Raw genomic sequence first — 21809 nt, forward strand, 5'->3', positions numbered from 1 at the left:
GCTTGCTTCGATCAAGCTCTTACGATTTCTAATTATTCGCTGTGGCTTCTGAGGAAAGCCCCGAACAAATGCCCCATCCTCTGGGTCCGAGCCTCCAAACCAAACAGACACATAACATACCCTCAGATCTTCTCAGCGCCCGCCAAAATTGCTGCGAATGGCACGTCTAAGGCAGGTTTCTTCCTCCGAGCACAACTGTACACACAAACGTACAAGCCGAGCCGACACAGGGCCAAGCGCCACCCCCCAGCCTCCCTCAAACCCACAACCCACCCCACAACGGAAGCACCCTTAAAATGGGAAGTCTGTGTTCTATGTTGCTGTTTCCGTGGGATTTCCTCACAAAGGAAGATGCATGCAGATTCTGGGGCGTGTGGCGGGCTGGCGAGTGGGATGGCAAGGCCGCTCTCTCAGAAGCTGGAAAACAGCGACATGCCTTCCGAGGATTCTGACCAACACCTCAAAAAAAGAAGCGTTCACCCCGATATTGAGACCTAGGGCCCACATGCACCTCCAAATTGCACAGTTTCTCATATGACCCCTAATTCTGCTTGTTTCGACGTTGCTCACCCGTAAACACACCAATCTAGGCCTCATTGCATTGCACCCCCCCCCAAAAAAACCCAATTCCCGTCCAGTTCCTACTGGTGTCTGGAATCCTATTCTCTTAACAAACCCCCACAAAGTGCCCCATTTTGTTCCAGCCAGTCATTTTGGCGGGTTTCATTGGACGTCCTTTCCCGCCCAAAATGCACCCTTGCATTGTAGCATCTACCCCAAAGTCTCACAGATCTAGAATGATCTCCAAGCACCAAAGACATCCAGAACCGTATTCTCTGAGCTTGCCCGCAGATATCAGTGTCTGAAAGCCCAGGCACTCCAAGCTCTGGGGAATGGGAAGTATCCTGAGATCCACACCTCCCCCCAAATACCACAAACGCCCCCAAACAGGGAACCGCATAAAACTTATTTGTCCAGGCTGGCTCCCACAAAAAAACCCTCACACCATCAAGAAGCTTACAGTTCCTACGCCCTTGTAAGCTCCAGGGGGGAAAACCACGCCGTTCAGAGATTCCCGAGGCAAAGATTTTTAATTTCGTTTGTTGTTACGAATACGTCCCCACCTTCCTCTTCAAAAACAAACATGCAAGAAGCAAAGGCAGGGACTGTAGTCCCTGACCCAGAAAACCTCCGCCGTGACCCTGTGGAAACCCACCAAAAGACCCTCCTTGGCCCACGAAGGAGACCCCACACAATACCTGGGAGCCCGGAGATCTTGGAAGAATCCTGCAGAACAAGCCCCAGGGATCTGTGGGAAGCCACAAAGCCACGCCGCTTTGGAGCATGAAAGAACCACACCAGCAGCAGACCACAAAGCTCTTCCACCTCGAAAGCAGGATGAGCACCTCACCTGTACCAGCTCCTGCACCTCAGCCTCTTCCGGCGCCGCCGCATCGCCGGGGGACTGGCTCTCCGTTCAGCTCCCTGAGTCGAATAAAGCCGGGCTTTGATCTCCCCAGTCCTCCTCTTCTTGCCACCCGTCCCTCCCAGGTCCCATCCAGGGTACAGGCTGTTCCATTCCTGTCCCCTGGCACAGCGCCACTCACTCCCGGGTTGCGCAGAGCAAGCTGCGTTTTGCCGCGAGGGATGAAGACGAGCGCCTTATCTGTGACTGCTCTCGGCTTACTCTCCAGCAAGCGGGTTCACCCCGGGGGCCTGGCCAGTGGCCAGGTGGGCCAACGGGTCACCAGACAGGGCTGGCAGCAGGCAGGAGGGAAGCAGGGAATCCTCATGCGCAGCCACGTGCCTGAGACAAGCATGGGTGCGCATGGGCAAGGGGGCGTGAATGCAGCGAAGGATCACAAGAACACACCGGCCGGGCGAATGGGAGGGACGAATGCAATACAACTCTTCCCCCCCCCAAAAAAAACCCCCAACAACCCAGAGAAATGCATTGTGGGGGCGATGTTGCGCCAGAATATGAAATCCCCGGCAGAATTCGCAAGGGAGAGTTCAGATCAGGCAGTGGTTCTCGCTATTCCTGGATATGTGCAACACATACTCCGGTTAGCAGCTGGCGTCAGTACTGAAGCCTCATGCCACTTTTTTTAAAATTGTAAAACTTTTTAGGAACATTGGACGCTGCCATCCCATCGAGCTTAGAAATGCTATCTGGCAGCAGATCCCTTGGGTCACAGGCCTTAACTCTTCGACTTGGAGGTGCCAGGAATTGAACTCAAGACCCTTTGCAGGGGGAGCATGTGCTACACCACTGAGCTATGGCATTTCGCCAAAGGATAGAAGCGACTCTTTGAAAAGGGCAATTGAGAGGGAAGAGGCGATTCTTAAAACTCTCCCCCTGCTCTAAATCCCTCCAAGTGACTCGCTCTCTTGCATGTGACCCAGAATGGAATGTCAGTGTGTTAAGGAAGTCTGCACGTGAACAGAGGCACTCTTTGTCGGAGATTCCAAAGCTGGGCCACTCACTTTCCAAAACGTCTTAAAGGGCGGGATCCAGAAATATTAAAGAGACTTGGTTTCTGGCCCATTTTTGGCTCACCTAACTCTGCTGCCAATTTGACGTTCCCACCCACCCCAGGAAGGATTTTCCACTCCACTGATAAAACTGATCCGATTTAATCAGTCCTGCTGACTTGGACCAAAGGTCCAGTTGCCATTTCCCAAAATGCTCAGCGAGATGCTCCATCTGGGAAGCTGACAAGCAGACAGGATGAAGGCATTTGCCTCCAGCAGTTGTCACTCGGGGCGATGCTGACATTCGCTAGCATGGCTAATGGTGATTTATTGGGCAAACTAGTTCTGTAGTCATAACATCAGGGCACCACAAAACTTGGGTTCAGGCACAGAACCCCCACTTGCTTTGCTGCTTTTCTAAATCAGCAGTTTCTTCTAGACGTCCACGTTTCTCTTTGTCCCTTTCATCCAACAGACCCTATCGTATCTCCCCCTTTCCATATCCGCTTCCTTCCCCACACCAAACAGTGTTTAGCCTCCTTCAAACATAATCACGGAAATGAAAAGGGCAAAAACTAGGATCAAATAATCTTCACATAAATAACAAGATAGAAAGAAGAGGACGGGTCACATTCAACTCCGTAATATGTGCCTTCCAAGTCTCCAGATGGGCGCCAGATGTTGCTCAGCAAACAGTTACAAGCACCTAGTCCTCAAGGATGCAAAAGGCGGTTTTGGAAGCCCCCCCCCCCAAAATTACCATAGAGTTGTAAAGTTAGAAGGGTCATCTTGTCCAACCCTCCGCAATACAGGAATGCCTTAGCCTTGGAAAATTGTTTGGGTATGCAGAGTCTCGCCGCCCACCCCACTTTTAAATTTATTTGTGACTTAATGGGGGGGGGGAGAGAAGAAAAGAGAGGTCTGCAAAACCACGGCAAGCGGTTTAGAAGTTGGTCAGAGGGAGAGGGCATCAATATATCCTGCACAGCCACCTGCTGTAGAAATGCTTTGCTGTGTGCAATGCGGAACACAGCCCCTGTTTGTCAAGGCACCATCCTGGAGGGCGCCAGACCCAAGCGCCCTCCCTGCAGGAGCTGATTCTGCTGCACTACGGCACGGCTCGATAACAGCTGCCTACGCAAAGCTCGCATGCATCTCTGATGCCTTCTGCTCAGATCCAGCATCTCTGACGTCAAACTTCCTTCCTCCACTGAGAGTATCTCAGCTCTGCACATGCCGAGCGTTGCCAGCCGGCTACTTTGCACAACAAACCGTTTCTTCCTTATTAGCGCAAAATTGGAAAAGTTGGGGGGAGGGGGTGGAGAGAGACAGAGGTGGGCAGGCAAAAACAACCCCCCCTGCACCCCCAACATCCATAAGCTTCCTCCAAGGCACTGCTCAGCTGTGCTGGAGCGACCCCTTTCAATCAGGACAGCCAAATCGATTCTGACGAATTTCCAGCAGACCCGTCATTTGGTATTTCCATCGATCCGATCCATGCATATGGATGCCCAGAGACAAGCAAAGAGATACTGAACATCTGAAGAGGCTCCTACATTCAATAAGTTAGCTTCTCCCCACCCACAAACCTTTGTCTGAGGACAAATTCACAGAGGAGAGGGCTGTCGATGGCTACTAGCCATGGCAGTCAGAGGCAGAAATGCTTCTGAAAACTAGTTGCTGGAAAGCTCAAGAGGGGACAGGGATTTTGGGCTCAGATTCTGGTTCCCCCCAGGCATCTGTGGAGATCACCAGACTCACCCAGCAAACTCTTCTTCTGTTCTTAGGTGGAGACGGTATGGACCAGCACTAATGGATAACCCAGTGGTTTGACCAGACATGGCCTGATAGGGCATCACATCTGGACTCTGGATCGTAATCTACCCTCCCTTAAAGATCAGGTTGGCTTGCAGCCCTAATGGGTGGGCTGTTTTGCCCTGCAGAGACAGAGATTGGCTCACTTCCACCTTGCTTCTGCACCCTGCGACTGGCACAGCGTAGCAGCAGGCAGGTCAGACTCATTGACCTCTGGACCCCTTCCAAGGCTAGCTACGGCCAGCCTGTTTTACAGTACCCGGTTCTATTTATATGTGTGTGTCCCAGCCATGCTTGCAATTCTGCTTAATAAGCACGGCTCATGCAGTCTTTGGATTTCCAAGCTAAGAGGTTCAAGGGCTCACTTCTGTTCCATTTCCTGCCCTCTATTATCCTCCACCCCTTTCAGACTCTCCCCACATGCGCAACAGAATGACACTACAAAACACTGTCCCCTCCAGGACTTCCTGCATTCCAGGGCTAAGTTATGGAACTGGGGGAAACACCCCCCCCCACGAAACAACAGCTCAAATCAACCCCCACGACACGTCCCCACTTTTCAGCTGGTACACTTGGCTTGCTCCTAATCTCCTCCTCTTAAAACATCTCCCCAAATCCCAACTCCTACAAAATTATCCGGTCAGACTCTGTAGGAAGCCGTCTTATACTCCCAGTCAGACCGCTAGATTGGTACTGCCAACACGGACCGGCAGCAGCTCCCTGCCCCAGCAAGGCTCTCTCTGCTGGGGGAGTTCTGCGTGCCAAGCGGATGCCCTGCCAACACTGAGCGAAGGCCCTTCCCACTTAGCCTTGCATAGCCAGCTGCAGGCAGGCCCTCCCCTCTCCCCGCCCACCCCGGCAGCCATCCAAGCCCCTTAATCACTGCACTCTCTTCAACAACTCGCCCCCTCCTCCTTCCACCAAACAGGAATCCTGTTGCACGTGCTCTTGGCAGTGCCTTTAGCTGTTCTGTCCACGTCTGCCCGGGACTTTGTGTACTATAGACAGGGACCAATGCCAAGTACTCATCATGGCTGCGGGGGGGGGAGGGGGGGGAGGAGAGGAAAGGTTGTGGGTGGGAGGAAAGATGACGCTGCTGGAGGAAGAGGAAAGCAGCGCGGCTAGCTTTCCGTAAATCGTCAGCGTCACTGCTAAAAACAGAGGAGCTTTCACCCCTTAAATTAGGGGGTGCACAGCTATGTATGTAAAATAGGGTGAATGGGGTGTTAGGGGGGAGGGTAGTACCTCTGGCGGGGGACACATCATGCTCCTTCTGGGGTAGTTTGTCCACCTGGGGTCCCTATCCTGCACTCAGCTCTCACCTGGGGCTCCTAGAAGCTGTCAGCAGGTGACAGCTGCCAAGAATGGCTTCGATTGGCCGGCTAAACCAGGTGAGGGTGGCTAAGGGGTCTCAAACCCTCGTTTGGGTTGGGGACTTTGCCTGCATGCAAAGGCAGGCTCTGGTGGGCTGAGCAGATGAGAACAAGAGGGGGTCCAATGGTCAAGAAGGCGGTTTCTGACCTGCTGTACGGAGAAGGAAGGGGCAAGTGGGGTTCGTCACCTGGGAAGGGAGCCCATCTAGAAGGAGGAAAGCTCTACAGCAGGGGTCAGCAACCTTTTCCAGCCGTGGGCCGGTCCACCGTCCCTCAGACCATGTGGGGGGCGGACTATATTTTTGGGGGGCTGGGGGGGGAATGAACAAATTCCTACGCCCCACAAAATAACCCAGAGATGCATTTTAAATACAGTGGTACCTCAGGATGCGAACGGGATCCATTCCCGAGCCCCGTTCGCATCCTGAATAGAACGTAAGACGCGTCTATGGGTCACGTTTTGCCGCTTCTGCGCATGCGCGTGACGTCATTTTGAGCGTCTGCGCATGCACAAGCGGCGAAACCCGGAAGTAACGCGCTTCGTTACTTCCAGGTTGCCGCAGAGCACAACCCGGAAGTGCTCAACCTGAAGCACATTCAACCCGAGGTATGACTGTAAAAGCAGACATTCTACTCATGTAAAAACACCAGGCAGGCCCCACAACTGACCCAGAAATGCATTTTAAATAAAAGCACAAATTTTACTCATGTAAAAACATCAGGCAGGCCCCACAAATAACCCAGAGATGCGTTTTAAATAAAAGCACACATTCTACTCATGTAAAAACATCAGGCAGGCCCCACAACTGACCCAGAGAATAAAAGGACACTTTCTACTCATGTAAAAACATGCTGATTCCCAGACTGTCTGCGGGCCGGATTCAGAAGGCAATTGGGCCGCATCTGGCCCCTGGGCCTTAGGTTGCCTACCCCTGTTCTACAGGAACAACGCAACACTTCAGCCAGCAACCCAACTCCTGGAATTGTCCGACGGCACCATGAGGGTCATACAGGCCAACCGCCTGCAAAGCAGGAATACGGGGATCGAACCTGCAACCTTGGGTGTTATCAGCACCGCACACTAACCAACAGTCAGGATGGGAGAGGAATTTGATTCTGTTTGCAGGGAAGGGGGGGGGGCAGAAATAAGAGAAGGCTTTTCTGTCAGGCCATTTCCTTCTCCCCAAAACTGAACCAGGAGTGCCTGCAAAGCCAGCCCCCGCCCCGCTCCTCACACCCCCACAAGGGCCTCTTCCCTCTGGGTTGGGTGGGAACGCAATGTTCTTGGCAAGGCACAGGCCTCCCCACCCCATAGCTTTTCCATCTGGACTGTGTGTTTGTGTTCATAAGGGAAGGTGTGAGCTACCTTTTACCTGAACTAACACAGGGCTGCAGGGCTGGGCAGGGCTGAGCTCGCAGGAGAACAGCATGCCGCTCTCGGCTTTCAGAGCCCATCTGCTAGGGTTTCCCATTTATTAAAGGGCTATGGACATCCGCAAAACCGCCGCTTGTTATTTCTATTTCGCAGGTCAAGAACCGTGGCCGACAGAGCAAGGACTTGGTCCGGGGCCCATGGAGAAGCTAGAATTTAATCCTAAAACTTGCGGGGCCTTCAGCCAAGTCTCTATGCGCACACACGAGACCTTATCCCCTTTCGCACTCACAATTGCTTTGTGCAAATTTAGCCGCCCCTTGCTTATTTATTTCACAGCCAGACGAGCCAGGCCAAGGGATGACGGCACCCAGGCACCCAGAGTGGCAAAGAGCGCTGTGCCCTGCCATTCGCCAACGCCACCCGCAAGGTGAGGCAGGAGGGAAAGTGAGAAGGGCTGTGTTTGAAACATGTGGCTTCCCCCAAGGAATTCTGGGAACTGTAGTCTGTAAAGGACGCTTGGGAATCGGAGCTCCATGGTGGGTAAACTACAATTCCCAGGATTCTTTGGGATGGGGGGGAAGTGCTTTAAATGTATGGTGTGTGCACACAGACTGACTGATTCCATACCATTATCAGCTGGTGATACTGTATTTTTCGCTCCATAAGACACACTTTTTTCTTCCTAAAAAGTAAGGAGAAATGTCTATGCGTCTTATGGAGCGAATGCATGAGCCAAATTGCCCAGGGGCGAAAAGCAGATCATGGAATGGCGCAAAAACGTGGTTACAAAGCACGGATCCACATGGATTCTCGGGATTTTTTATTTGGGCTACCCCAAACTCACCATCAAATCATGTCTGTAGCCACAGCATGAACCACAAAAATCATACATCTGCTGTTTCGTTCTGAATATTTTTGTTCTTGTTTTCCTCCTCTAAAAACTAGCTGTGTCTTATGGTCACGTGGGTCTTATGGAGCAAAAAATATGGTAAATGGGGTGTGTGGGGGTTTTGGGAGGGGGGTCTCCTGTTCAACTGCCCCAAAAGAAAACGAGAGAAAAAGTCCTTTTCAACTATGCTGACAAAGAAATTCTCATTTCAATAGTAATAGTAATCATTCATATTACGGAAACATGTGGTATGCAAACAAGCAAACAAATAAATAAAGTCAACAGAATTAACTGTTCATACACATTGAAAACAGCACCAGCATCCCGCAATGCAGCTGAGAGATCACAAATGTCTGTTGTTTCCTCTCCCTGAACTTTTCCATCCCGGTCATAAGTAACTAAAAACTTGGACTTGAGTTTGCTTATTTCCTCCTCCTTCCCAATCCGTTTGCCCTTTTGTGTCGTGTCTTTTCAGATTATAAACCTGAAGGTAGCAGCTATTTTTTTTTTTAGACTCAGGAGCCAGATTTTTAAAAAGTCTCTGAATAAATGATACACACAAACAAACAATTTTCCCCACACACTGGAATTCCTTGAAAGCTAAATGCAGCTATTTCTGAAACAGGAGCAGCCATTTATACAGTGGTACCTCAGGTTACATATGCTTCAGGTTACATATGCTTCAGGTTACAGACTCCGCTAACCCAGAAATAGTACCTCGGGTTAAGAACTTTGCTTCAGGATGAGAACAGAAACCGTGCTCCGGCAGACCAGCAGCCAGAGGCCCCATGAGCTAAAGTGGTGCTTCAGGTTAAGAACAGTTTCAGGTTAAGCACGGACCTCCAGAACGAATTAAGTACTTAACCTGAGGTACCACTGTATTTGCCAAGTCAAAAGCTGGTCGGACCTCTGGAACGAATTAAGTACTTAACCTGAGGTACCACTGTACTGCCATTGTCCAGCACCTTCCTCTCCACCTGCGGGCTGAGATTCAACAGGGAAAGCCAACCCTGTTGAGTTACCCGCCCAGGTTCCCACGGCACGAGGGGGCATCTCACCCACCAGGCGCCATTCCCCCGGCTGTGCAAGAGAATCTCAAGCTCCTGAGAGAAGCCTGGAAAGGCCAGGGAACCTCTGGCATTCCTGGGGGGTGGAGAGGCTCTGCGAAGTGCCGGCAAGGCAGCCGAATTCCCTTGGCCTGCATCCACGGCCTGTTCTCTGGCTGAGCCAGCGGTGGAAGCCAAGAACATACACAGCGTGTGAATAAACAGAGGAGGCCGGAACAGGACCCGCTCTCAGCCAAGCCAGATACGGAGCCAAGGCTTAGGACACCGGGCCTCGCAGATTCACCTACTGCCCTACAAAGTGCAAAAATAGAACCCAGGTGTCCGGGCGCTCTGCTGCGACTGCTATGCCCCACTACCCTCGCACAGTGAGAGTTCAGCAGCTCAGATTCCTTGCTCCTCCTCTCTTCAACCCAAAAAGCCGCAAATGATTCCCAGTGAAAAGGAACCACAAGCCTCAACTCCCCTGGCCGAAACGTAGTACTCTAGCCACTAGGCTCCAAGGCCACCCCAAAGCTGAGAAAATAACCCAGATGCCCAGGGATTCCCCTCCACTGTGCTGAACGCCAATTCCAAATCCTGTACCTCAACAAGAGCAGTTCCATCTCTTTGCAGCACATAAAAACAAGTTTCAGCTAATTCAGGGCAGTTATTTATTTATTGGCCAAGGATTGAAGAGAGCCGAGTTCGTATTATTTCCCCTGCAGCTCAGCAAAGAACTCTTCGGGTGCCCTTATGTCTCTCCCTCGCGACCTACCTCACTTTGCAGGATCGTTGTGAGGTTAACATTGGGGTGGGTAGACCTCACGCACCACCCTTGGAGGCCAGGTGGGATAAAGATGCAATTAAACAACTTCTGCCGCTATCAATGTCCCGCAAGATATCATGCATGTATCTTTCATGGAGTATATTTGCATTAACCAAAGGCCGTAAAAAAAAAAAAATGCAATTCGCCAAACTGCAGACCACAACATGCAGCAGACAGCAATTGAAAAAGACAAAGCATCAAAGATTTTTTTTTATTCCTGCATGGCAGGGGGTTGGACTAGATGATCCTTGGGGCTCCCTTCCATCTTGACGATTCTACAAAAGAAAGGGAGTCACATAATCTGAGAGTTGTACCTAGATTAACTTCTGCCAGACCCCCTGATATCCAGCGCAACTTAATGCAATATCGCCCAGCTCTCTCTTTCTAACCTTTCTTGCCGCCAGAGCACAAAAGCGCCGTTTTAAGTGTCATAAATCAGTTCGCGGCACACGCCAAAAAAAGAAAAGGGCAAATAGTTTCTGCCGTAGCAAGCCTGCTTCCAGGAATTAGCAAAATCGATCACTTAAAGGGCAGGTTAACAAGTCATGTGTGATGTTGTCCTAGAGCACCCATCCAAGACACCCAGAATCTAAGCTCCATAAAGCCTGGGTAGCTCCGTTAGTTAGCGTGTGGCGCTGATAACGCCAAGGTTGCAGGTCCCGATCCCCGTATGGGGCAGCTGCATATCCCTGCATTGGGCTAGATCAGGCACAGGCAAACTCGGCCCTCCAGAGGTTTTGGGACTACAACTCCCATCATCCCTAGCTAACAGGACCGGCGGTCAGGGATGATGGGAGTTGTAGTCCCAAAACATTGGGGGGGCGGAGTTTGCCTATGCCTGGGCTAGATGGATTTAAGGCAGCTGGCATTGAGCATCTCTCTGGAGCGGCAGGGAGAGGAGAAAGCAAAGGGGCAGGCGGATCAATCTGCGCCCGCGAGCTGTTTCCAAACGGAGAACGAAAAATAAAACACACACACACGGAGGGAGAAAATGCAGCCATTAGGCTGCACCGAGCCTGATAAACAGTGCTTATTTGCAGCCTTGCTCAGTTAGCAAAGCTCGGCCGGGCAGCTGCTGCGCACAAGCAAGGCTGGCAACCGAGAAGGGGGTCTTGCCTGGGTGCCGGGCTGCCATCCCCCCTGCGGAGATGCACCGCTGCAAGGGCAGGCCCAGTCCCCCGGGCACCAAGCAGGCCTTGACTTGACGCGAGCTCCGCCGAGGCCTCTGGGGCCTGCGGCCTTGGCGAGGCCAAGCTGCTCTCTCTCGGTGCCTCTCCAGCCTCGCCCCCCCCTCCACCGCTTGGAAAGCAGCCCAGAGGCCCCTCGCTCAGGCCAGGCCTACGTGAGCCGAGCGACGGGCGGGGGCCCGGGCTAGACCAGGAGCAGCCAACCAGCGCCCGGCCTCCTTTCCTGTTTGCCTGCTAATTTCGGCTGGGAACACTGCGCTGCCATTGGGCACCCGGCTTGAATGCGCAGAGCCCGGGCCCTTTGCCAGATGGGCTGGCGCTGGCAGGGCAGACAGGCTGCTTTCGTCTCGGGGAGAGGGGAGAGCTGGACACAGGGCAAATGGAGGGGGGACAGGAGCCCCCAAGAAGCAAAAACAACCGTGTGCAATGGGGGAGAGGGGACTGCATGTTCAAAAAGTCCTCCCCAAATGGATCCCTCACATGGATCTTTCGCAGGCACCCCGAATCCTGCTTGCAACTGTACAACTGTAAAAAAAGGAATACCACGCCAGATCGCAAAAGTAACGAGCTTTGCTGCTTTTTCATTTCGGATTCTGAGAGCGCCCTATGCATTTTTAGAAACAGAACCGAGGCTGCAGATTCTGTTTCCTGCACTTAGGGTTAAAATAATAAAAGAGACATTATTCCCACCCTACACACACAATCCTCTTTCAAAAGTAATTTGGAAATTGACCAAGGCCTGTTTTAACGCACATGAAACAACAACAACAAAAATGGCTTCGCATAAAATAAGATGTGGCCAAGGATTATAGGAAAATGGTATTTTTACACCTTATTTGCACACTGGTATATATGTTTATTATTCTCTTCTCATCATTCCTGACAGATATAAAAGTTTGTGCTGGCGTAATCTGCACCGAGTAACCCTGTGGTAACTACCACCTTGAGTAACCCTGTGGTAACTACCACCTTGAGTAACCCTGTGGTAACTACCACCTTGGTTCTGCACTCCTGACCACCAAGCTGCCCCCCCTCCCCGCCTTTTGCCTGTAAGCATGTAATAATGCAAGGGGGTGAATTGGGGTAATGTACCCATTTATCATGCTTTAATACACATTTGAGTACAGTAAACTAAGTCATGGTAACCAGTCTGTGTTAATTACCAAGCCCTCTTGAGTATGTGCTCAGGGTTGCCAACTGCACCGGATTTCGCCAGGCCATCCGGCATTTTTGCCTCAGGTTTCGTATCAGATATTTTACTTAAAATAAAAATAACTTCTTATTTATATGCCGCCTATCTGACTGGGTTGCCCCCAGCCATTCTGGGCAGCTCCCAACAAATACAGTAAAAACACGATACAACACACTAAAAACGTCCCTTTTAAAAACCACGTTAACTGTTTTCCTGTTTATTTAATAACTTTAATTACTTATTTTAGTTAATTTACATCCCATCCGCTCCTCCGAGGAGCTCAAAGTGGCGTGCAGAGTTCTCCTCACAACAACCCTGTGAGGTAGATTAGGCTGAGAGGCAGTAACTGGCCCAAGGCTGCCCAGTGTCCTATGTGGCGGAGCAGGATTTGAACCCTGGTCTCCCAGGTCCTAGTCTGATTCCCTAATCATTGCTGGACAGGAGCCAGGATTGTAGGGGAGAGAGGGAATCTTTCCCTTATTGAGCTCATAAAGGTAAAGGGACCCCTGACCATTAGGTCCAGTCGTGGCCGACTCTGGGGTTGCGGCGCTCATCTCGCTTTACAGGCATACAGCTTCCGGGTCATGTGGCCAGCATGACTAAGCCACTTCTGGAGAACCAGAGCAGCGCATGGAAACGCCGTTTACCTTCCCGCCAGAGTGGTACCTATTTATCTACTTGCACTTTGACGTGCTTTTGAACTGCTAGGTTGGCAGGAGCAGGGACCGAGCAACGGGAGCTCACCCCGTCGCAGAGATTTGAACCGCCGACTTTCTGATCAGCAAGCCCTAGGCTCTGCGTCCCTTCACCACCCACATACCCTCCTCCAAACAGGGCAGGGACCCAAAAATGTTCAAGGCTCCACTCCTTGACAGGTCAAGCCCCACCAACTTAACCAGGCATTTGTAAAATCGTGCGTTGAAAGTACCCGGTGGGTCTTGGAGGGCAACGAAGGTTCAAAAATAATCCCCCCTCCATTTTCAATGAGGGAAAACCAACTGACCAAGAATCATGTGTTTGCATTTATTTCCCTTTTGGCGAGAATCAGGTTTAATGCAAATCTCTGAAGCCACCATTTTCAGTAGGGCCAAGATCATGTTATTTGGACTCAGGTATCAAGACCACATCTGCACCACATATTTAAGGTGCTACGATACCACTTTAAGCAGCCAAACCATTCTGGGAGTTGTAGTTTGTTTGGGGTCCTCTATTCTCCTCACAGAGCTACAATTCCCGGGGCTGCCTGCGAAGAAGAGGGCCTGACAAACCACTCTGGGAACTGTAGCTCTCTGAGGAGAACAGGGAGGTCTCCAAACAACTCTCCGCACCCTTTGCAAACTGCAACTCCCAGAATTCAATGGGGGAAGCCATGGCGGGACTTTAAACGTACGACGTGGCCGTGACCCAAAACTACTTTCCCATCTGAACGGTTTCAAAACTCCTCCGCAGGGGGACTCTCCCCTCACAGGGTGAAAAGTTCAGGTCCAGCAGTTTACAAAGACTGCGAAATTTCCGAGGCATCATTACGGGGGTTCAGAAATGAACGTTTTCCAGGAAGCACGAGTGCGCTGAAACCTGCCTCGAGGGCATCTGTGCAAGACATAGGGGCTGTGACATTTTGGTTTAGCCATAGCAGAAATAAGGATTTTGGCATAGGAGGAAGACTTCTTCTGGTTTTCAAGGAAGGGAAAGGTGGTTCAAGAGATAGCGAGACGTGGGGCACAAGACAGGCCTCCAAAGAAAGGAACGCTTATGGGGCTATTTCTGCACCCGCCGCACCAGGCAGCCACCTCAATCTGTCAAACAGTGGGGCCGGCCCTGGGTTTTCATGCAGTCACAAAGATGCATTGGATTACAGGCAATGGCGAAAAGCAAAGCCTCTCATGAACCACATTCAACTCTCTGGAAAAGACAACCGTCCCCCCAATTTTAGCCACAAGTTTTTCCACTTCTGGAGCAAAAGAGGAAGGGAGCGAAGGCACAACGTCACCATGCGATCGCCAGCTGCTGCTCCCTAGACTAGGCCATAGCCTACGAAAAACACGGGACTGATTCAGATTTAGTCCCAAACCATGGTTTGCCACCGTGGCAAGAAGCCAGGGGGGAAATTTCGACTCAGTAGCTCCAAACACCCCCTCTTCTTCCATTCCCGCTTTGAGGCAAACCCTCGCTTGCCGCTGTTCCACACAGCTTGCGCTGAAAACCAGGAACAAACCATGGTGTGCAAGCATGGTTAGCCGGGCAGGTGCACTCCCAAACAGGCTATGGTTTGTCTCAAGCCAGGATCGGACGGTGGGTGGGGGCTCATAGCTCACGAAGGGAGGAAGCAGCCCCCGTTTTCCTTGCCGCTGCATCTGAACGGACTCCCGATCACGCCGATGAAATCTTCAGGTGGCGGCAGCAAGCAAAAAGCAACTATTTGGGCAATACTGAAGTTCTGAGCACTGAAAATTCTCAAAAATAGACTCCAGACACATTTCACATAGAGCAAGAAAAATGTCTAACCGCCCCCCCCCCGGTCCATTAACCTGAAGTGAATCCGTGGCAACAAATCTTCCGGTGTGCCATTGGGCCCATTAAAATCAATGTGCGGTGATCAAAGCACAGCTGAGTAATTGAAATACCCTTGAAACTCACCCCCCCCCGAATCAAGGCACTTCTTAGGCCAGATGCAAATGTCTGTTCCCCTTTAAAGGAAGGGGAGGGAAGCTTAATGATCTATAATGGGACGAGGGTGTCGAGAGAAGCGCAATTCGTCTTCAGATGCGAAACACGGCATATCAGTTTCAGCTAGCAGACCTGCAAGCCATGATTCTAATACAGGGGTCAGCAAACGTTTTCGGCAGGGGGCCGGTCCACTGTCCCTCAGACCTTGTGGGGGGCCGGACTATATTGGGGGGGGGGGATGAACAAATTCCTATGCCCCACAAATAACCCAGAGATGCATTTCAAATAAAAGCACACATTCCACTCATGTAAAAACACCAGGCAGGCCCCACAAATAACCCAGAAATTCATTTTAAATAAAAGGGCACATTCTACTCGTGTAAAAACACGCTGATTCCTGGACCGTCCGCAGGCCGGATTTAGAAGGTGATTGGGCCTGATCCGGCCCCCGGGCCTTAGGTTGCCTATCCGTGTTCTAATATTTCATTTCCTAACACTGTTTTTTTATTGTTACTCAGATTCCAGAGAGGGGGGTTGAAAGGCAGGATCTCTAGTTCTGGAAGGCAAGCGTAGTGGTTAGAGCTTGCGAAAACGGTAGGCGCCAGGTACACAATTTCTACTCCAGATGAATTAATTCACAACAGCTGCCACCCGCCAAGTTCCTCACCCACTAATCGCTCAAGCCCCTTTTTTCCCTAATTTCAGGTGTGCGTTGGCAGCGTTTCTGCACCAAGAATAAGAAGAAAGAAACTTTGCACGCTCTCAAGGAACGTTACCTTCATTATTAAAAAGCACCTGCATTTTTATTTGTTTGGAATGTATTTCCATGGTCAATTAGGCTACAAGACACTAGTAGCCTTGAAACTGGAGGCGGAACTAAAAGAAAATTACAGTCATGTGGACTAGAATCTCTGTTCCACTTATAAGCATGCATTAAAACACAAACACACACACTTTTACCATCCTATCTGCAGGCAATTCCTATGTATTATCTGTACCTGAATGGCACCCCCCCTCCAAGGTCACTGAGTCCTCTCTCCAGCTCTTGGAAGTACAGTGGTAACTCAGGTTAAGTACTTAATTTGTTCCGGAGGTCTGTTCTTAACCTGAAACTGTTCGTAACCTGAAGCACCACTTTAGCTATTGGGGCCTCCTGCTGCCGCCGCGCCGCCAGAGCACGATTTCTGTTCTCATCCTGAAGCAAAGTTCTTAACCTGAAGCACTATTTCTGGGTTAGCGGAGTCTGTAACCTGAAGCGTATGTAACCTGAAGCGTATGTAACCCGAGGTACTGCTGTATATAGGAGTAGACTTCTGCAGACTTGACTTTATTTTGCAATTATGAATAAACAACCTGTGCAGGTTTCGTTGCACAGACTGCTGGACGCAAAAATTAATTCCTACGTTCCCACAACCACCCTGCGAGGTTGCTCATGGTCCAATCGCCAGAAAAGCAAAAGGCAACAAACAAAGTGAGACGTCCAGTGTGGCTGGAGCAGAAACAGGCTATCCATAAACGCCCAGGGTCACTGTAGCAAATACAGTGGTACCTCAGGTTAAGTACCGTATTTTTTGCTCTATAAGACTCACTTTTTCCCTCCTAAAAAGTAAGGGGAAATGTGTGTGCGCCTTGTGGAGTGAATGCAGGCTGCGCAGCTATCCCAGAAGCCAGAACAGCAAGAGGGATTGCTGCTTTCACTGCGCAGCGATCCCTCTTGCTGTTCTGGCTTCTGAGATTCAGAATATTTTTTTTCTTGTTTTCCTCCTCCAAAAACTAGGTGCGTCTTGTGGTCTGGTGCATCTTATAGAGCGAAAAATATGGTACTTAATTCGTTCCGGAGTTCTGTACTTAACCTGAAACTGTTCTTAACCTGAAGCACCACTTTAGCTAATGGGGCCTTCCTGCTGCTGCTGCGCCGCCGCAGCACGATTTCTGTTCTCAACCTGAAGCAAAGTTCTTAACCTGAGGTAATATTTCTGGGTTAGCGGAGTCCGTAAGCTGAAGCGTATGTTACCCGAGGTACCACTGTACTAGCCTGGCCACACTGAACCTGGAACTTCAAATCGCCCCTGACTATTTCCTCAAGGGAATGTGGTCTAGTGCATACAGCGTCCTTTACCAAAAGGCCGCCCTCCAGACGTTCAGACTACAACTCCCATCAGCCCCGGGGCAACAGGTTGTTGAACAAAGAGAGAGAGAAGGTTTGGATCTCGCGGGACACTGCATTCAAATCCCCTTTCGGCCATAAAGCCCAATGGGGAGGGGGCAGAGAAAACAACAGGAGAGGTCCCTCCCAGGTCCTGTTTAGTCAAAGGCATGCAAAAAGAAATGAGATTTTTTTAAATAATAAAAAAATAGTGCCTCTGAGAGCGTACAAAGGCTTCTCTCTCAATGCTCCACAATTCCAGCCAACCTCGGCACATCAGAGGTTAGGGGAAAGGGTCTCACTTTATTAATGAAAATGACACCGGACGTTTGTTTCAAATATTACTCCCGACACAAGGGATGTTACCACCACTATGTAATCACTAGCGGAGGAGATGGGAGTATCCTCAAAGTGAGAATCCTCCAAAGTCTCTGGTCGTCCCCCCCAATATATATCCAACCTTGCTGTCAGCTTCCATGCTGTGCAGCCTTGGCCAAGTCACGACCCTCTCAGCCGAGCCTACCTTACAAGGTTGTTTTGTAGATTAAAAACAAGGTAACCCTGTGCATGCCATCCTGAGGTGCTTGCAGGAAGGCTGGAATATAAAGTCAGTAGCCTGAGGTTACAATGGGGTGTAAGGAAGGAATTTGTCTATGGACGGGGGCCAGGGCAGAGATGTTCAAAGAAGAAAATTATCAAGGATGCTCAACGCAGAAAGTGGCTTTCATGCAGTCATCCCATCCGTCCCGTAAGGCTCATCAAAAAAAAATTCTGCGTTTTAGGGACTGGGAATCCATATCAACAGGATGTTACCCAAAAGACTGCATGCATCTGTATCAACACACCTGAGCCTTCAGGTGTACTTCTGAAGCCCTGCTCAAGCATCCACCTGGTAAGGTAAGTTAGGGTGACAGGCACACAAGGGCGAGGGCTTTTTGGCAAGGGCCCCACAACTGTGGAATCTGAACCCACGTGGTATCAGACAAGCACCGTATCTAATGACTTCTGGCAGTTTTGCATGAAGCTAAACGACTATTCTGCTTTTCGGTGGCTTTGAACGTTTCAATGTTACAATGTTTGCAATAATTACCGTATTTTTCGCTCTATAGGACGCACCTAGTTTTTGGAGGAGGAAAACAAGAAAAAAAATATTCTGAATCTCAGAAGCCAGAACAGCAAGAAGGATTGCTGCGCAGTGAAAGCAGCAATCCCTCTTGCTGTTCTGGCTTCTGGGATAGCTGTGCAGCCTGCATTTGCTCCATAAGACGCACACACATTTCCCCTTACTTTTTAGGAGGGAAGAAGTGAGTCTTAAAGAGCAAAAATACGGTATTTTTTTAATGATTTTGAATTTTATATTGTATTGTGCATCACTTGTGAACCACTTTGGGAAGCTTTTCTTTTTCCCTTGAAGAGCAGTGTGCGCATTTGTTAAATAATAAATAATTAGAAGTACTGTGCTCAGACAAGTGTTCCCCATGTTAGATTCCTGCACCACCATCCCAGAATACAATCTCACCCTCTGCCTCATGGAACGCTGCTTTGTGGTTTGGTGCTCAGAGGGGCGAGATTTCAGGCAGGCCTCAGCCATAGAGCCGGTCTTGAAACATGCAAACTAGTAAAACAAAAGTGCCTTCTGAGCATGCACAAAGTACATATACCTGCCAAGGGTGCAATCGCAGCCAGCAACTTGCAGGTCGGAAGGGCATGGCCCTCTAATTAGGCCACCAGGAGCCCAGGTGCTCGTTTTAGGAAAATACCGTATTTTTTGCTCTATAAGACTCACTTTTTCCCTCCTAAAAAGTAAGGGGAAATGTGTGTGCGTCTTATGGAGCGAATGCAGGATGTGCAGCTATCCCAGAAGCCAGAACAGCAAGAGGGATTGCTGCTTTCGCTGCGCAGCAATCCCTCTTGCTGTTCTGGCTTCTGAGATTCAGAATATTTTTTTTCTTGTTTTCCTCCTCCAAAAACTAGGTGCGTCTTGTGGTCTGGTGCGTCTTACAGAGCGAAAAATACGGTAATCGCTGGGTGCCTGGTGATCACAACCTCTAAAACACAGGGCAGGTGGGCAAGAATTCCTGCAATGAGAATTCCCCGAAGTCTAAAATGTGCAGGACGGGAGACAACAGTATTAAAAACAGCTTTAAACAACTTACAACCACAAAAATAAGGCGGGTCTTGAAAAGTATGCATCTCAAACATCAAAAGAGGGAGGGAGTTTCACAGGCCAGAGGCTGCGGCAGAGGGCGCTCTCTCCCAGTCACCGCCCCACAAGCTTCTGAGACTAGTGGAACAACAAAGAGGGTCCCTTTCACCGATCTTAGCACCCGAGAGGGTCTACAGGGAAGGAGGCAGTCTTTCAAGTATTTGGGCCCGAGTCGTTTAGGGCTTTAAGCGTTAAAGGAGAAAACAGCAACACAATGCGTATGTCCCGGAAGACCAAATACCTCCATCTTTTCCAGCACCCCCTGCTGGCCATTCACAGTCGCCACATCTTCCCGAGTCACAGTCCCCGACATCCCATCATTAGTTCCCTCCGGAACCCACAAAGTGATGCATAAAAATGGCACCAGGTCGGGAAGTTAGGTTGCAAGAGGGGGAAACTGAGGCACGTCCTCAAAGCTGATGGTGGAGATCTAGCTCGCTGCGAGACTCGTGACGGGGACTCCAGGGTCCTGGATCCCAAGGCTCCTTCCTCAGAAATTCCGGGCGTCACATATTCCAAGCTCCAGCTACCGCCCCTTCCAAAATGGCGCAAGAACAAAAACGCAAAACAAGCCCTTAAGTCCTGACTCCTAGTCCACTCTTATCAAATTATCTCTCTAGCCAATCAACCTCCGTCTCCATCAACAGAAGAAATAAACCATATATATGCCACCACTTAACAACAAAAAAACAACCCCACCACAACCACATCATTCAGATTCCGTTAATCAAAATGCAGGTCACAAGCAAGGTGAAAAACGTCTCACCCCAAGGCTCAAGATTCGTGAACATCAGCCAAAGCAGTTCTGTGATTTAGCGCCAAGACGTTTTTTCGGCCGCCAATTTTTGCGGCGCCAGATTTCTCCTGCCGCTGATTGTCCTCGTCCAAGCCAAGACTGGCTTGGGAACCCCAACAAAGTCTGGGTCAGGCAGGCCTAGGGGGCCATAGACACCCCCGTCCCACCCCCAAAAAGTAAACCCTTCATTGGAGAAGAGCCATTTCAGCCTGTATTGGGAGAAGGAGCAACAGGGAGATCGAAAGGAAAATAACAGAACGGTTCCCGAATTTTCGAAAACGCAAGGAAGGCGAACTGGATTTTTTTTATTTAAAAAGGACATGTGGATGAGAAGAGAAGGGGAAAGGAAAGGCCGACAGGGAACTCGAGGGAAGAAGAAAAAGGCAAAATGCGCAAAAATAAAAAGAAAGTGAGTCGAACTGTAATTGAGGAGATAACCACAAATTTGGGGTGCGAACAGGAAAAACAGAAGAATGTGCCCACCCCCCACCCCCGCCAAAGGGCAAAGAAAACGGAGGAAAGGAGAAAATTCAGTAGCTCAAAAGAAGGAAAGAACGGGTCTGTGTGAATGAGGAAACACAAAGGACAGGAGAGGAGGAGAGAAAAATCCACGTGAATGGGAAAGTAACAGAACAGACAAGAGGACGGCTGGGGAAGGAGGGCACAAGAAAGTCAAGGGACAGAGGAGAGAGGTTGTGTCAAGATGAAAGGGGCGCAGAACGAGGAGCAGGAAGAGATAGCCCGAAGGAAAAGTGAAAAGAGAGAGAAGAGAGAACAGGGAGAAGAGCCAAGCCAGGCGCACATCTGCTGCCGCTGCCTTTTGCCCCTGGCAGTGCCACACTCACCCTCCAAAGGAGCCCTGCCCGCCGGCGACGTGCCTCCAGGGCCCTCTTCCTGCCCTGTTGCCCCGCCGTCCCCCATCGCCCACTGACCGCCGCTGCCAGCCCCAAGCCGAGAGCACTGCTATCCCCAAATAGGAACTGCCCCCTACCTCCGCGTCACAGCCTGGCACGGGGCCGGGAGCACGTGATGTACACAAGAGCCGTCATGCGCCCGCCGTCCGGCACACGAGGTCCACCGGCTTTCCCTGCCCGGAGGAGAACAGCCAGCAGCCGAGGCTGCAGAGGAAGGACATGTGTGAGGAGGAGGAGGAGGAGGAGGAGGAGGCTGGGTTGGGACGGGTGCCAGTCCATTCCGCCTGCAAACTCCGGAGGGAAAAGCAGAGAGTGAGCGAGTTCCGGGGATGCCACAAGGGGGCGCCGGAGGAGGGCAGGGGGGAAAACAGGCCGGATCTGTGCCAGGGGAATCACATGGAGGCGGAAGGAGACCCAATTCAGCAGAGAGCTTCTTGGAACAGAAAGGGTTCAATTGCCGGCAGGGCTGGGAGAGACTCCTGCCTAAATCACTGGAGAGCCAGTGCTGAGGGTAAAATGGACCGATGGCCTGAGTCTGTATCAGCCAAATTCCTATGTTCCCAAAGGCACGGTCATGGTGGGCTAGTGCCACAAACCCAGGCACAGCGATACAGGACGGATAAGCACTCAAAACGGAAAACCAGATTCCACAGGTGGATTTTTCTAATCAAAAGTTCAGGGCTCGCAGAGCCAGCTTTGCAGGACCTCTGCCTTAAAGGAGAAAGTCTTTAAAAAAATTAAAATCGTCAGCGGCAGCCCCTACCCCAGCCAGCAGGGGGCAAGAAAGCCTTGGTGGGCTGGAAAGACAAACCAACTGAGGGGGGCTGGGAATTGCAAAGAGGTGTGCTCTGGCTTTGAATAGGGCTGTTGGGGGGGGGGTTAAGTGCTGGGGCTTGACAGAC

The 21809-nt window shown here is 50.6% G+C and overlaps 1 protein-coding gene across 2 annotated transcripts in view; it reads right to left on the reverse strand.

The window, feature by feature from the left end:
* The window catches only part of HIF3A (hypoxia inducible factor 3 subunit alpha), a 59663-nt gene that overhangs the window by 35378 nt on the left and 2476 nt on the right, over positions 1-21809 (reverse strand). Inside the window, exon 1 of one of the 2 annotated variants that reach the window (XM_081922019.1) lies at positions 1412-1692. The exons of the other annotated variant lie outside the window; for it this stretch is intronic. Within the exon in view, the coding sequence (XP_081778145.1) occupies positions 1412-1455 (44 nt within the window). The 5' untranslated portion in view covers positions 1456-1692. Of the gene's footprint in view, positions 1-1411; positions 1693-21809 lie in introns of those variants that run through there. 2 annotated transcript variants of the gene reach the window in all.

This window comes from Podarcis melisellensis (genome assembly GCF_964234715.1).
Source record: "Podarcis melisellensis genome assembly, chromosome: 8".
Lineage (NCBI taxonomy): Eukaryota > Metazoa > Chordata > Lepidosauria > Squamata > Lacertidae > Podarcis > Podarcis melisellensis.